Here is an 18042-nt window from a genome sequence, read left to right as displayed (position 1 = left end):
TAGAGCCCCCCTCCAAACGCAGCAGCTGGTGCTTCTCCACCCAGGGACTCTAGCACTCAGGGCAATGTATCTCTCTCTGTTCTAACTATGCAGTCTGGGAGAGATTTACACCTGGCATGCCAGGTGAATGTGATTACCCAGCTGGTATAGGGCAGAAAGCAAACAGTACTGAGAGTCCTGGGCATATTTTATAACCACTTGACAAACAGCAACTGAAGCCACACTGTGTATTTCATTTATTTCAGTGGGAACTAGACATGTTTTTCCGCAATTCATTGATTTTCCCGAGATCTCAGGTGTTTTAAAATTCACTATTTTAAAGGGTTCCTCCGGAGAGATTCATTATCACACTTTTATAAAGTTGAGGGACTCACAATAAATGTATTCTTTAAATGGTCAAAATCAAAGCAGCATAGGGCTGAGATATCAATGACTTCTAGTAGTTTGGTTCAAGCTCCAAAAACACTGGCTCCTACATTTCCCATAATGCAACTCAGTAGGACTTTTCAGTAGACCTACTGCCTGGTTTAGCAACATCTGTCTAACTACACACCTCCAGTTTGCAACACAAGCTCCCTGTTCTGAATGTGTACTCTCCAAGCCCAGATCGCCCTGATGACATCACCATGACATCATCAAGGTTATTTACTCAGACTAAGCAAAACTCCTCCAGAGCCACAGAAAACCTTATGAATGTTTTCACAGGTGACACTAATCCAGAGTTCCTTCAGCTTTCTAAAATGGTTCACTTTTCCTTTTTGAAAAGCTTAATTTCCACTAGAGGTAACTTTTCTTTTTGGAGAATGCTGCTGAGTGCAACAGCCAAGGCACTGGCAGAAGAGCTATACCTATCATACATTGAAGAAGACAATGTAGGCAGAAAAAAAAAAAAAAAAAAGTTAATTCATAAACCTGCAATTATTTATTTGTGTATCCCCATAGTTTTTGATTTCTAGGAATTGTCTAATTTAGTTGCCATAGCTCCATATGAATCATATAATTATGGATTGTCCTTGTTTGCCTTCCTCTCTCTCCTCCCTGTGTGGACATGAGCCAGCTGTTTCTGCAGAGCGGCCTTCCAGATGATGACGATGGCGTTTCGCCCATGAAGACACATAAATCTTCCCATAGGTTCTGAAGGTTGCCTGCTTGCCCCGCGCTGTCCACAAAGATGTCCAGACTACAGAGGCTTCACAGATTGACATTTTATTTTCCACTGAGTTTCTCATTTTATAAATACATAAAATAACAGCTGTATAAACATGGAAATAAAAAATAAAACAAGACAGCAGTGTGGATATCATGCCAACACACATATTTATACCTTCCTCCTTTGACTCCTGTTTCAGTCATTTTCTACATTTGCTGTAAAGTTGACATTCACATATTAAAGCTCCCTTTAGGGTACAGTAGTGCTCTACCTGTCTGAAGTCAGTGAAAGTGTAATACAGCGAGGATTATCGACCTGCCACCGACTGTTAAAGCTTTTTCGTCGTTTCACCGAGGCCTTAGTTATGAAGGCTTTGCTTGAGCGCCACAACTCACTGAATCCCTCAAATACCCGGCCGCTGCCAAACCTAAGAAAATGCAAAGTCTAGTGTAAATAAGGCAGAGGCCGCACCTCTCCAGTTTTCCCCTCATAGTGGTGGAGAGGGCTCCATCAGTGGAGAGAGTATGGTGAGCCTGTGGTTCAGCCACAGTAAAGGCAGTGGGGAAGGAGGGGTGAGGGAGGACGTACTTGTTTGCAGAGGCCTCATCATAATATACTTAATACCATAGTTCAGCTCTGATCTTATACTTCTGTAAAGCCACGGTTCCCATTCCATCGTACTCAGTTTTTTAAGATGTGCTGCAAATATAGAAATGCAACCGTTCTCAGTTTGACTGGTTTACCATGACAGTGTGCTATTGTCATACAAGCTGTCCAGCATTTCCATGTCAATGGCGTGTCAGGAAGAGGGGATTTGGGGCCAAGCAGTGCAAAACAGCACAGTGTAAAACGAGCAGGGAACTAAACTTTCACATTCAGTCGAGTGCAAATTCTAAATCCAAGAGCCGTGTTTTTTTTTACCAGACAAACTTTTTTTTCTTCTTTTTCCCGTCAGAAAGAATAAACACAAGTTCTCAACCTGCCAAAATCGTCAACATTTCAGCAACAACCAACACATTGACCACATTTGGCTGGCTGCAGTGGTATCCCACCCAGACTGTGTTCTGAGTTGGTTAGGGTGCGGTGAGGTGTAGGTTTGATTTGGCCCCGTCAGAGCCCCGGTCAGGTAAAGGCTCTGTGTCCAGGCTGAACGCTGACAGACACACAGTCACATGCTCTGTGGGACGTCCCCGGACAGTTCCCACGGTGGCCGTCAAGCTTACTGCAAACAGCAAGCTGAGAAAACATTAAATGATTGATGTGTATTAGGGGGTTGAGCTTTTTCAAGAGTACAACACCTTCGCAATTTTAAAATCTGGCAAATGTATTTTAAATAATACAGCTAAGGCGACTTTGTGGGATCACATCGTCTACAAAAGGAGGCCTGTCTGTTTGCTGCCTTCAGGTTTATACAGAATAATATGTTCCAAATTTGTTTTGGACTCTTTTATGTGCAAGGGAAAACTAATCCTTCCTGGCAATAAACAATTCTCAGCAAGTTATGTGCTCTAGCTTAATAACATGAATTTACATTTTCTCTATAACTACTTTCTCTTAACCTGTCCTGTTGACTTGTACTTCAGTCACTGATTTCCTATATTTGTGTAACTGTAGACACTTTAGCGTCAAGCTTTCACTTGAACACAATTTACATAAAGTACATGTTAATATGACTGGCAGGCCAACACGCTCATGACCATAAGGTTAACCACAGCCTAACCCTATATTCAACGTATTATGATACGTAGAGAAATAAACAGTCACTCATTGAATTTAAAGGACTGTCACAAACATTTGATGATTGCCGGTAATGACTGCTGAGGGTAAACATGTGGTGATAAGAAAATGTCATAATGTGATTATCTTTGCTAAAATACACTTTTCAACTATATCTTTAATCAAAACATAACAAACAACACCTTTATGAAGCACAATTTCAATTAAAACCCCACAAATAATGTCAACTGTTTGCAGAATAATACATACACAACCTCTGTTGCCTCTTTTCCCACCTTCCAACATGTATTTACCGGCATCCTGCTAAGCTGTGTACAGTAGCGTGTGGTGTATGTGGGCTCCCTGTTGTGTTCATAGTCAATCATGGAGGTGCATACAACTGTACTGAAACCCTTATGTCCCTTCTATGTCCGGCCCTAAACACTAACCAGGAAAAGGAAATCTAAGACGGAGAGGGGTTAGTGATGCAGACTTCAGGGGGGGGACATTGTACCTTAAGACAATTAAAACACTGCTACTACTTGACACACAAGCATCTACATGTTGAGGGTTACAGCGTGGTGGTTCTCAGCAAAACATTTCTTCTGGTTGTGGTGTAGTCTCAGGTCACTAGACGGAGGTTTGGGCGTTGCAGCGACCCTCTCTACTCTTGTTGTTGTTGGATCTCTGCCAGCTACACACGGACGACTGCAGCGTGGTTTTATTAAAATAACAGAGGCCGAATAAGGAGCAACGTTCTTCACGAAACCTGAGCGGCCTGGAGGTTCACTAGGGGCCCTTCCCCTCCCCCCCACACACACAGCCCCATTTTCTTAATTCATAATTCCTCAGGAATTTCATGCAGAGAACAGGATATTGTCTCGACTTTAGGAATCCACTATCCATCCAGCGGCTGAGCCCAGAAAATAATTAGAATAAGGCGGTATATAAAGAGGCCACAGCTGGGGATGTTCAAGTATATTAAAAAGTAACTTACATAAACAACACATCATGTATTATATAGTTTAGTCGTTTTGGGAAGTTCCACTGTATTGAATGTTATATTGTTGATATACCGCTTTTGATGTTGTTGTTTGGATTTGAAATGTACTAACTGTACACTGATGGCTGAAATTAAAGTTACTTTAACATGTGTCTATGTAAAAAGTAGCAAAGCATATGTGTGTGCTGTGGTTTTCTTCTGGTTGGGAAGGTTACTCTTTGCTAGCACCGAGTCTCAATTTCACGAGGTGGGCTTTACAAGAGGGCAGAGGACAGCGCGGCCCAGGGCTGCACTGGAATGGAATCAAAGAGCCAGACAGTGCTGCGGGGTGGCCGGCACCGCCAGAGAAAGGCTCAGATTTTACTAGTGGAAAAATAAACCTTTAATAAGAAAGGACATGTCATTACAACTTTAGGCTGCAGTTCCTACCTAAAACCCAACACTGTCTACCTGTACCGAAAACCTCCATATAGTCACTAATCAGTATGGAAGCAAGGGTCTAAAAACACGAACAACATACACATATGAAGAGAGGAAACTCACTGCTTCTGACAGAGTCCGCAAGAGGTTCTGGATCCATAGACACGTCATTCTGAGTCTCCTGCATCTGATGAAATGAACACAAACCTGGACATTTAATTAAAACACATGGTGACTAAAAGTTGATGCAACCATCTGCATTGAACAATACCATCATGAATGTTTTAAGTTATAACTTATAATAAATTAGCTGTTTACTAAGAAAAAATAAGTGTTCATTTTGCCACTGGTGTCTTTTTGAGAAATATTCTGTGTTCTCAGTGGCATCTGAACTCATGTAGTCTGAAAATGTGTGTCTCATCATTCAGCTGAATGCATGCTTACCTTGATATTCTTTTTGAGGTATTCAGCTCTGGACATGAGGCTTTTAATCTGGCGACAGAATGAGACAAATGTAATTACAATGAACACTTTAATGCTCACGTGTTTGCTCATGCTCTTGTATGCATTGGAAACATGTCTTCTACTGAAGGCTGTGGCTTATGGACAGAAGCGTCGGTTTGAATTAAATATTTAAAACAACTGGCTGGATTTGTCCTAACGTAATGATCATTCACTCATGGTTCCCAGATATTGAGCATCTACGGACTTTGGTGATCATTCAGCTTTTTTCCTTTAGTGCCACCATCCGGTCACAATTTGATTTTATCAGAATACTTTTGTTTAAGATCATACACCTCCACAATCAATGGCATTCCCCCCCGCCACCGCTGTTTTCTAACATTATACCTGCTAAAGATCCACAATTTTGCATTGTCACTTGTATTTGCATTGCACACATCTGGTTGGGCCTCTGGTTTGTAAGACATTTCTGTCCAAATTTTCCACATTAGAAACTTTTAATTAGAAGATTAAGTATCTAAGCTAAACTGTGATGTCTTCATCTAATTGAAAACTAATGAGTCCTGTTTCTTGCTATTTCTGTTGTAAATATTTTATATGGCACACATGTGTAGTAACTGCTGTCATCATATGCTTGAGGACACTCGTTACTGTGTTTATCAGTCCTATGGTGATTGTGAAGGTTGTTGGCTGCACCTCATACCTATTTGTATCAAGACTGTGTCACAGTATAAAGTGAGCCCTCTGGGGCACTACTGCACTAACAACATAGTAGACCTACACTGATAGCTTCCATAATGTCCTTTTCAAACACCAATCTGTTGCTGTAAATACTCATTCTGACCACAGGTTTTCAGCATTTAGCCCCGGCCCCCAACCTTTTGTAGCCACAGCACTTTAATCACAATCCCTTTAATCACCAAGCACAATACATGTGGAAGAAATCCACATGGGTGAGAATAGTTCATGAGAAACACTGATAACTTTCTAAGTTTAAATGTAGATATATCGACCATCAGAACAACATGACCTCCTGTATGTTAAGCCATAACTGACCCTGTATCAGCAGACATGATGGGATAGATCAAAGCTGAGACTCACCAATGAGAGAACAGGATATTGAATAACAGCTTTGAAAGGCTAAAGTGTGCTCTACAGTAGATATGAACACACATGGTGGCCGGTCGGGGCAGCATGTGTTGGCTCTTTGGGGTTCTCTCACATGCACACATGCTTTCGATCCAGTCCCCCCACCCCCGCTCCGCTAATGCTGTGTTAGATTATTACAGCCGCATCTGAATTTACTTAAGACAAGCAGCCATAAAACTTCAAATAGGGAGGTCTACGAGGCCCCGATCCAACCCCCAAACACTGCTTCTGGGGGTTTTGTTGGTGAAATACTGTTGTCTGTTGCTGGATCAGCTTTCTGTCTCTAAACAATGGACATAACAAAAGAGGGTCTTGAGCATTAATGGCAGACAAACATATGTCCTTTGCATGTTTTTGACAAAGGACAATATCAATGTGTCTATTCAGGGTCCTTATTCCCTAAAGAAAAGTTACAGCTAGCAGATTAACTGGACCATCAAAATGTAGGGTTTTTTCAAGTATGTTCGCAATGGAATCCAAAAGCATGTATATAGTCCCCAGGAACAGGTCTTATAGTGCATAAAGACTACAAGGCAAATGGAAGGACTTGGGTTAAAGATTATTGAATATTATTGCTATTATTTATTTACTTCATTGATTGGAACACAAAGGCCATTTGGGTCTCGCAAACCAAAAAAGTTTTTTGTGTGGTTTATCAAAAATACAACTCACATCAACTTACCTTTTTCATTTAAATTTCAGCTTAAACTTTTAGTCAGTTTGATTAAACGTGCAAAAACTGATTTATATTCTACCCACTTGGAGGCAGCATAAACATGCTGTATACACTCACATTATACCTCCATAAAAGATAAAATGGTAGACTTGTTAGCAAAAAGGTGTCTTATTTCAGCATCCAATGGATACAGAGTCGTGTGTCTGGCCACCTGATGAATGTCAGATTCAGGTGATCACCCTACTTTTTTGCTCTTCTTTAGGTTTCCACAAAGTCTTGGGGGAAATATCTGGCTCTTTAGCCACTAAATGATCCACTTTGTTCACCGGTTAGTCCATAACTTTGTCGGTTTGTAGAGAATTTTGTAAAAGAAAATAGGCTGCCTACTGAGACCGAAAACGACGCTAATGAGAGCAGTTAGACTCATCCGAAAAAGTAAAGCTGTAGCCATAAAACCAAACCAATGAGCAGAAACTTTGTAGAGCGGAGGAGAGATGCAGAGTTGGGTGATCATTCTCTGTTTGTCATAACATGTGACTCTTTGCCATTTTAAAAGGTGCACTATACAGTTTCAGAGGAGGGGGATTTGGTTACATTTGCAGAGCCTGTACTTGGTTCGCAAAACATATTTTCTCCAAATGTAATTCTTAGTTTTGAATAATTCTATCATTACAAATCAAAACAAAATTATTTTGAGGAACATGGAACCAAAGATAATACCTGAATGTTTGTAAATAAATATGTTGGCCCTGCTGCTGTAAACAACAAAAGTGAAACAGTCAATTTTCAGGTAGCTTTATCACTACAGACCAAAGGGGTATACTACGAAGCGAGATTAAGGGCTGAGCGAGGTCTGTTGAGTCTAAAGCGGTCTAAAGCCAGAGTTTTCAGTATCACGAAAGGTGGCTCTCTTTCTACCTGGCTAGATCACCGTGGTAACAGAGGCTGCACGGCTAACCTGCTCAGACCAGTTTTTGTTTCAGAGTTTGAGCTTAAATTCGGCTCTTAGAGCGCTGCCCTTCAAGGAAACTACACATTTAGAAATCCCGCGGACCTGACTATATTGTCTGAGCGCTACATTCTCACTGAGGAAACTGTTACATCTAAACTTATTGATCAGTAAGTTAATGAACGAAACGAAGCCGTGACATTAGGCTTACAGAGTGAACTGTAACATCGCGCCGGGGCTTTTTGCCACATGCATACAGTTATTGAAAATGTAAAATAGCCCACACCTATACTGTATGCAGCGCCACTCTATGCTCTCCTCTCAAATGATTTTACCTGGCGATATACACACACTGGCTCTTAATAAAGCGTTCTATAAAATCACAGGTTGCAACATTATTTCACTGTAGGCTTCTTTCTTTTCATCAGTAGCGATTACAGTTGGGACGTGACAGCTCAGTTCGGACATCGTTGCAGACTCGCAGGTTAAGCTTCTCACAGTAGATTCACATTTGTCCGAAAAATCCAGACTACAGGTTTTTTAATGTAGGCCTATTGGTATTTGTAAGATTCAAATAAAAGGCTAATAGTCTAAATCAAAATTGTATTCATTATGATGTGACCCAAAACTAAATGATTTTCCATAGGCTATTCATTTGGGGACAGTGTCAGACTTAAATTACATTCTTAAGTGTGGGACTATAGGCGTAGTGCTATAAATATAGCAAAGTAGCCTATATATATATTAGGCTAAATGGTATAGTGTTTAAATCCTAGTTCAACGTTTCATTGTTTTATAATGTCACGTTACGCACTGCGAGAACGATCGGCAAGATAAATAAATAATTTCAATGCTGGCAGCATTCCACTCTCCTTAGCCTATTTGCAGTAAGAGTTTTTTTCGGCTCTCTGTTTTCTGCTGTAATAATTCAGACTGACAAACTCTTCCTCTTGAATGAAGTTGGCGACACACTTTTGTTTTACTCAGCTGCTCACAATCAGTCCGTTTGTGTAAAGTTAGCGGCAAAAGATCAGTCCAGTCTGTGCGGAAGCAGAGTCAAATGACGGTCAAACGCCCCCTCTCATGGGGACGCGCACAGAGCCTGAAGCTGAAACCCTCGTTCAACATAAGAGGTTGATAACTGCCTTCGTGATACCGGTTAGCTCTGAGCGAGGGTATGTGTTATGTTGAACCAGATCAAAAAAAGAGAGCCGGGCTCTGTTGAGTTTGCTTTGTAGTATACCCCTCAAGTGTTCCAGGGATCCAATTGTCCTGTGATGGAAGTTTGCTTATTCAGTTATATAGAATAATATAACCACAGATAACGTTCACTATTCTGCCATGCCCCAAAGTTACATAGTGCACCTTTAAGTATCCAATTATTAAGTGGACAGTGATCTATGTGTGTATTACAGTAATATGGATGATGGATTATGTTATTTGTCCTTTTACCACAAAAAGACATGCACATGTGACTGCTGAGAAAGGCTTGTGGGGTCACGTGATGGAGTGTCCACTGTGCTAGGTGATGAGCCTAGGGCTGGTTGGAGGTGATGGATGGTGGACTCATACCATGAGCACTCAAGCAGAAGCCCTTCCTGTTCCCACTCACCTCACTGTGGAGCAGCTCTCTCCTGCGGCCCTGGGGCTCAGCTGAGAGAGAGAGAGAGAGAGAGAGAGAGAGAGAGAGAGAGAGAGAGAGAGAGAGAGAGAGAAAAAAAAGATATATAGAATAATGAGGAGAGGAAGGGAGGAGAGAGTTCACTAACCTAATCACCCTGTTTGTTCAAGACAGGGGGTCAACTACAAGATGGTGGTTTGTCTAGCGTGTAGACTGGGGGGCTTCAAGGGTGGAAATGGGTTCTAATGTAGGCCAGTGTTTTTACAGTCAGTCATCCTGGAATGGGAAGAGTGACAGAGTGGGGGGGAGGAGGAAGCAAGGCATGTTGGGAAGGCTGAGCAACAAAGAGCGTCCTAGCCAAACAAAGAGCCAATGTTTTCCCCCTCCACAATCCCCCTGGTGGTATCTGCTGTGCCACACAAGCAGACTTTTTGGGATGGCTGGTTAGGATGGGATAGATTTAGTTGGACGAAAACTATAGTGCGTAACTTTTTCATATAAAACAATTGTCAGTTACATTGAAAGCCATGGCCAAATAAGTTGACGCAAAGATACATCAGCTCCACAAAACACCCTCTGTATCTCTCAGTATGGCAGCGTTCACAAACTGATGTCACCCTACGACACTGCCGGAAGAGTTCAAGAAGCGCCCAGGAAATATTTTACTTGCCGTTTCTACTGCTGAGAAAAATTCTGGACATTCAGCAGAAGGAATAAAATCCATGCACCCCATGTAGATGCGCCGGCAGTGTTGTCGGAATTACTCACAATTTCCTCATGGGGGCAACAGAAGTTACACACTAGATCTTTAAATTGTGTTCAGCATAGTATTTCTTCAGCTACATGGGGCAACAAGTGTAACATCTACAGTCTATCAACTCAAGTCAAAGTACGTCAATTTTCTAACCGCCTCTGGATGAACCTTTAATAGCTCTGGCTGGATGATTCAGGCTCTTGTTTACTATAGAGATAATAGTTTTTATTTGTTTTTCAGTGAACAATAATACAAAGAAATGAAGGGTGCTGTGTGAATGGGAAGCAGATGGCAGGGCTCTGGTACCACACACAGAGGGCGCTGGCAGCAGGTCCCATCCCGGCTCAAAGCCACATCTGGATGGCTCTAACCCACCTCTTCCATTAAGGCCCATCTTCTAGATGAGCTCATGAGCCCATGCCTAATGGAGGCCAGGCCACAGAGTAGACACTCACTGGGGTCTCTTCTCTAGTTCTTCTGTCTGTCTATGGCTTATTAAGTCTCCCTGTCAATCTCCAAGTTCATTGCTTCACTCTGTCTGTGTCTTTCTCTCCATCAGTTTGTCTTTTACTCTTTCTAAATGACTGTCACAAAGTTATTTGTTTTCTCATTGAGACTTTCTCTGAGCCAAACCACCTCTCTCATAGACTCTCAGCCCCGTTTAGGGTCTCTCTCTAGCCTTGTTTCCACTAAGCGGTGTGGTTCGGTACCAAAATAAGAAACTGTGCCGCCCCTATTTTTGTCACCTTTTCATTGGTGTACCAAGTCATCCCAAAGAGTCCCAAAAGGGTGGAGCTACACTCTGCAGTCCGTCAACAGAATAATTGCCGCTCAAGAGATACACAGCCGTGTGTAATCACCTCGGCAAGAGTGGAGAGTTTTGCGTTTAGAAAATATGTCGATGTAGCTCTTTCTTTATTGTGTGGCTAATTTTCCTCTTCATTGAATTAATCAGCGGGTTACACTGTTGCTGCTACGACAGTTGCGTAGCTGCCCGCCCACTGCCGTGCAACGGCTTTGATCCATAGACTGTATATCTTTCTGACCCAACTATCGCAGACCTGCATAAACCCTGCCTACCAAGAGTGGGTACTGTCAACAATGGAAACGCAATCCAGATCTAGGGTTACTGGGCCCTGCCGAACCGTGCTGAAGCGAATGTTTCCAGTTAGGTTTTTCCTTTAAGCATCTCTATATCTTTACTTTCTCTCCAAGCCGTGTTTGTCTGTCTTTTTCCATCCCTTCCCTTGAGAATCACTTTCTTTGTTTAGCCACTTCTTGACCCGGCTCACTTTCTGGCTGTACCCTCCACTCTAATTGAATTTCTCTCTTTACTCTGCTCCAGTGGAGTGGCTCAATGGCCAACAGCAGTGGAGGACAGGATACGTGTCTAAAGCCAAGTTGTACAGGGGGGAAAAAAACATTAGTTTATCTACCTGCCAGAGCCAACAGTAGTTCCCCTAAGCACTGTTGGTACGCATCCAGGGCCTCCTGATCATCCAACCCCCGCTCGTCCTAGAATGGAAAGTTGAAACAAGGGAAAACTTGGATTTAAATCTGACTACAGAGACACACTATCAGCATGATAGCACTGAAAAATGTGTGTACTCATTATTGTTAACTTTTAGAATAGTAAGACTGTTAGCAGTAGAGACACATACCGGTACATATAAAAACAAAATTGCATAACTTATCCAGTGTCAGATGAACAAAACTGCAAAATAGATCTTTCTCAAGATCTTAAAATATGTGGTTTGGAAAAGCAATCTCTGAATCTCCCCATTCTAACCTTAGCAATGGCAGTACAGGCAATCTCCAGAGCAGCCAGCAGTCGTGGTTGGTCTCGAGACATTTCTGGAAGAGAAAGAAGAGGAAAAAAAGTCAACTATGAGCCCTTACGTCAGTCTACAGTTACCATCAGTGCAATCTGCTGGAAAATGTGCAATATTTTGTAATCAGCATTTCCCCTGCAGTATCTTAAAACACATAATGTTGTGGACTTGAGATAGTTAAGATTTCATAATATTTATTTTAGGGCAGCAGGGCCAACGAGAATAAATGTATTTTGAGCAAAACACCAAATCCCCAAGAGGAGCAGAACCACAAGCCTGCAGTTGACCCTGAATTTGACCTTGGAGGGGGGAGGGGGGGCAGGGGAAAAGAAAAAACAACTTTCCCTCATATGAATTAATTCGAAGAAAAAGTAAAAGGAAGAAATGTCTTTTCTGTGTTGAGGTTACAGTGGTTTCGTGCAAATATGCATAACTAATTCACACATTTTGAAAGATGTGTGTATAAAAGTAAAATAAAATCAGGATAAATAACTCATTAAACCCCCCATTACTGATAGCAACCAAGCACTAAACTCCCATGCCCTGTCATACAGCCCTTGACTACGAGACGAGGCCTATTGCGGACATACAGTGGCCCTGGCCTTGACACTGAGCTGTGTTGTTGTGTTTCATTACCTCGCAGGACATCCCTGGAGGTGCGGGCCTCCTCAAAGCTCAGTCTGTTATCTGAGAACACCAGGGACTTCAGCTCCTCGGCTCTGGACGCATACTGGCTGACCTGTGGGGAGAAGCCCTCTCACATTGACTCAACCTAATCATGTCAACCCAGAGCCATATGCTCTCCATCCACAACATATGGTATTCATAGAGGAGAAATCCATTCCAAGTCAAAACCACTAGAGTTTAAAAACACACACTCAAAAGCACACAAAAGCACACACACACACACACACACACACACACACACACACACACACACACACACACACACACACACACACACACACACACACACACACACACACACACACACACACACACACACACACACACACACACACACACACACACACACACACACACACACACACACACACACACACACACACACACACGAAAATAGAAAGTAATCCAAACTGGATTGCTGGAGTGTTTTCAGGCCTACCTTCAGCCTGAGGGCATCTTTACGTTGTCGGTCTGTCTCGTCTTGGGGGAGGGGAGGGGCGGAGGGAAGAAGACATGTTTTGGTTTCACATTTAGTGCATTTACTTTGCCAGTTTAATTGTGGTGGAACAAAGCGGTGCATTGTTGGAGGGGCCTTAAAGGCACACAACGGGCATATATAACAGTGAGTGGTTGTTGCTCTTACAGTGAATGGCGGGGACAAAGTGCTCAAGGGCACCGCAGTAAAGAGAGAGAGCCGCCGACCAGTCCTTCTCCTGGTCCTTCTGAACGGCCTGCACCACCAACTCTTTCTATATAAGAAAAAAAAAAGGAAAAAAAGGAACCGCTATCAATGAATGTAAAACGGCTACAACTCTCAAACAGTCACGCGTGAAGGCATAATGTGGGTCAGGCATGAGCATTACTGACACATCTGTACATGTGGTCAGTCAATCACACACACATTCGTCATAGTCGTCTAAATTGGACACACACATGCCAGCATATATGCATTTTTTTTTTTTTTTTTACCGCTTTCCCTAGGCTCTCTGCACTGGGCATGTGCTCCATATCCACAAAGGGATGGAGGAAAAACTCTGCAAAGGTGATGCGGGCGTCTGGGTTTCTCTCCAGCAGACGTGACAGAAGGTCTCTGCAGTCCTTGGATACCCCGGCCCCGGCAGGCAGCTGAGGCACAGGAAAAAAAACACACGACCTTATTATGTTACACTCCATCCACAGGAACTATAGTCCAGAGGGGATAAAGAGGACGGCAGATTGTTTGCCCGAGAACCTCCTAGTCTCACATCACTACTTTTGATCAAAAGATGACCTTAAAACGCTGTGTGTGAATGTGAAGCCCCGGGTAATGGAGCGTATGCTAATGCTATCTATTGAGCTCAAGCCTAATGTTTGACACAAGAATTCAAGCGTTTTGAAAGAACTCCATCATTAAAAAAGGTACTGTCGACCTTAATAGTTGTCGCAGTGGTAATTAACATTTGGTGTGTGTACGCAGCGGGCAAAATCAGGACAGACTCAACTATGATTTCATTGCCATGGAGATGAGCAATCATTTTCTGTTTCAGTTGAATAACTCCACTGCTGGGATAAGATAATTGTGTTTAAGTATGCCATCTAGTGGTTAGAGTAAGAACAACCACAATCAACGTTATCTCATTATACTAGGTGATGTGATTGTGTTTGTATATTTGGATGATTGATTCCATTTTGATTTGAAAAACATACACCCCAACGCACTGTGCTAGGACACTGTTACCATACTCACTGAATTAACTATATCACTTTATGAATTGACTTTTGTTGCAAGGGCAAAAATGGCATGTGAAAACAAGCAGTGTTCCTTTACATGTTTCAGTAATGCTATACATAATACGGTATTTTGACATTTGCTCGCCTCATCATGAGCATCCAGCTAATGACAAATAAGTAGCACAACGTAGCATTGTTTAGAGCACCAGGGTTCTGCCTTTTCAGCAGGTTACTTACCTCAATAGGTTGGTTGCTCCGGATCTTCTCCTCCAATTCAGAGTATGACCTTGAGGCAAAGGGTGCTCGCCCAAACAGAGCCTCTACATGCACAAAAAACAAGGTTGAGAAGACTTTTCCAAACAGGATTGTCTGCATTGATTACACTGTATTTGTCTATGAAAACTAATGCACTTACTCTGCACTTGATTAGTTTCAGTTGAAGGTATCCTACAATGCTTATATTGTGTTTTGAAAGTGACACATTCAGGCAACAGTCTATAAATTACATGCGTCTTCATTTGTCCCCACCCATTCTGTATGTAGAATATATTTATTCCACATAGAGCAGTCACAGTAGTTAGCTATTATTGTAGCCCACTAAAAAAGGGAGCAAACCAGGCTGCCATTTCATGATTAATGGTGTCATTTCTTGTGTGAACTACTCGGTGTGCCCCTTCAAGCCTGCAGAGCCAGTCAACTGATAAGCCTTTTATTTCTGAGAAAGAAATTGATTGTTTTGTTGTTAGATAATTAATAGAAAGGGGGGACACACGCTTCACAGCACAAGACAGTCATACCAGACTGTGTGGATGGGAATATGTTTTGGTACCCTGAATATCTAATGAAGCAACATTACAACTCAAGCAAGTTTGAGTTTTTGAAAAGCGCTATATAAGTGTAATCTATTATTATTACTACATCAACATAAAATAAAGATTATAAAGGTGAACACAAAGCACTCACCATAAAGAATGACTCCCACCGACCAGAGATCCACCCTGGAGTCATACTGGCGTCTGCACACCATCTCAGGAGCCATGTAGAGAGGAGAACCTCTCAGGGCACTCTGCTCATCCCACGGTGACATGTACTGGGCAAAGCCAAAATCTGACACACAAGCAGAAGGTAAAAATATTTAATGTGAGAGATTCCAGTGGATACAAGCAGTCACATATCTGCTTACAGCTCTAACAACTGACATGCTTACAATGCACACTGCACAAAGGGGTGTTGTTTAAAGTTGCACGTTGTTAATTAATATGATGTTAATACAATTATAACAAACGTGGCCTGTGCAAGTTTTAGTACTAGCTTTGCAAACATATCGGCACAATGACACAAAGAGGATTCAGTTCTTCTGTTGTCTCGTCTGGCAAGTTGCTTGAATCAATATGCCTTGACTCATTTTATTGACTGTGTGAGATGGGGATGACATCACCTGCTAGTTTGAGGACAGAGCCGCTCAGCAGAATGTTCTGGGGCTTCAAGTCCAGGTGTGAGATGTTTCGCTCATGAAGAAACTGGAGGGCACAGGCTGTTTGTGAACACACACACACACACACACACACACACACACACACACACACACACACACACACACACACACACACACACACACACACACACACACACACACACACACACACACACACACACACACACACACACACACACGGAGAACTTAAATCAGCCCACATAATGCTTTCCTGAAGTTTGCATCTTGCTATATCTATTATATTAGTCAAAATAAATGTTGTTTTATTTACAAACAGATAGATGTTTTGCCAATGACTCACCCATCTGCTGCAGGAATCGTCGGACCACCCTCTCAGGTAGAATCCTGCGACTGCGAATGAAGCGGGACAGATCTCCACCAGAACACCACTCCAGGATCAGATAAATATTCTCAGCATCCCACTGATGAAAGATGGCATGGATAGATAGATGATGGCCATTAGTATTTCAATACATAGGGCATTATTTCATTAGATCATATGGGCTGTTTTTTGTATTCCCAACCAACACATCCCTTATTTATATAGATAAAAAAATCTATCCAAAAGCTCTCAATGATGAGCTTACCTGAAAGTCTTTAAGCTGGACTATATGAGGGTGTCGCATAGTTTTGAGAATTTCAATCTCTGTGAGCAGGTTTTCTGTAGAAGCCTTGTTTAGAGTCTTCTTCCCAACCACCTTTACTGCCACCACCTCTCGACTGTCCCCCTGCAACGTCACATAAACAACTATACTGCAACTTTCTCATTCAAAACATATACTGGATTTATAATACGATTCTCATTCACTGGTGACTGCAAACTTGCTCAATATAGAATATTAACCCTTAAAAAACAGGGAGTGCAGAAATCACATTTAATCATTTAATACTGGCTTATATATATTGGCAGGCAAAGTCAAGTGAAGGACAGGGAACCTCAGTGCTGGAAACCTGAGTCCAATGCTGCATTGAAATAGAATATACGTTAACTCCTCCACTCCTCAAACGCACCTTTCTGTATGCTTTGTAGACGGTAGCATAGGTTCCACTGCCCAGCCGCTCTGTGAGGATGTAATCAGACAGTTTTGGTGGAGCAAAGCTGGAGGTTGAAGCCATGCTGACGACAGCAACATCAAATCTCCAATGCAGGTCTGGGCTGGAAATTGAGATCAATATGATTTTCATATATATATAATGTATAGCAAACAAATGGCCTGAGAGACCCACACCCTACTAAGGAGAGGTCAGGGGTCACAGTCAGTTGCAGAATGCACATCCTTAGTTTGACCTGGTAGAGTCACGAAAGTAGGGGATGATTTATAACAGTGCTTCATGGAGTGGATAGCTACTACAGCTGCTACACCATTTAGAGTACAAGTACTAGTAGTCAAGTACTTCCCCACTGTAAGCCATTTATAGTAAACTGTATATGATTGACAAACACAATGGTCAAATGGTTGACAGTAATAAACAAATATGAAAGTATTGCAAAGTAGCATGTAAGGTGTGACGTTAGTTTGCACCAACAAGTTCAAAGTTCACTGAATTATCTGGTTTACAGTTTCCTTTGCTTCATGAATGCGCCAAGTTTCAGACATACGTTAAATGATATTCTGACTGGGAAGCAAGGGAGCTGCACACTTAAACTTAATGGTTGAATTGAATATGATGCATCTCAGTTTGGGAGCTAGCTAAAGTAGCACAGTGACTGTACTGTGCTGGCAATGAACAGGTAGCTCGTTACAGCTACTGTAGATGAAGCCCGCTGTTAGCCCAACATAAAGCTGAATAAATAAGCACTTTCCGCGCTCATGTCAACGTTTTGCTTTACAGCATGAAGTAAAATAGCTGATACCTACCTATAGGCCAACAAATCTCCGGGAAAACGACTGTAAATATGTGTTTACACTGCAGAGACGGCTTGGGTACACGCTGCTACACTGCTGTGACCAGCTGACATAAACATATCTCAGGGAAGGAGACACTGCCGACTAGCGGTGGTGCTCTGATACTGCAACGTCTGGCCGGAAAGGAGCTGCCTGGGAGCAACGCCTTCAAAATATAAAATCTATAAATGCATTACATGGTTCTTGTTCTGTAGGAAGGCAGACCAGAAAGTAAATGGTTCTTCACGTTTCTCATTTTTAAAACAGGCTGTTTATTAAAATAAAAAACACCTTAATTTACGACTTCATTCTGATAATATTCTTCCTGTAGAGTTAAATTAGGACTTTATTTTCGTATAATTACAAATTATTTCTCGCTTTTTTTAATAGTACATTTTCTCAAAGGTCTATTTGTAACATCATTATGGTTACAATTTATAACTTTGTCTGAATAGGCCTACTTACAGCTCCACTCGTCCACATAAACTTGACTTCCTCACACCTACATTTTATTTAATATATTTCAATAGCG

At 42.0% G+C, this 18042-nt stretch overlaps 1 protein-coding gene across 1 annotated transcript; it reads right to left on the bottom strand.

The window, feature by feature from the left end:
* Positions 1-1269: 1269 nt before the first annotated feature.
* Positions 1270-16346, bottom strand: ulk3 (unc-51 like kinase 3). Its single transcript, XM_080033310.1, has 15 exons — positions 16212-16346; positions 15926-16046; positions 15568-15663; positions 15093-15236; positions 14367-14449; positions 13389-13544; positions 13063-13168; positions 12859-12899; positions 12369-12471; positions 11690-11754; positions 11337-11415; positions 9138-9178; positions 4734-4781; positions 4413-4476; positions 1270-2386 (listed from the first exon to the last, which is right to left on the bottom strand). Exons 1-15 carry the CDS (start codon positions 16248-16250, stop codon positions 2370-2372), a joined length of 1203 nt encoding a protein of 400 aa, XP_079889436.1. The 5' UTR covers positions 16251-16346; the 3' UTR covers positions 1270-2369.
* Positions 16347-18042: the final 1696 nt, after the last annotated feature.

Source organism: Ammodytes marinus, assembly GCF_949987685.1.
Source record: "Ammodytes marinus genome assembly, chromosome: 1".
NCBI lineage: Eukaryota > Metazoa > Chordata > Actinopteri > Uranoscopiformes > Ammodytidae > Ammodytes > Ammodytes marinus.
This window is presented reverse-complemented; position numbering and strand designations above follow the sequence as displayed.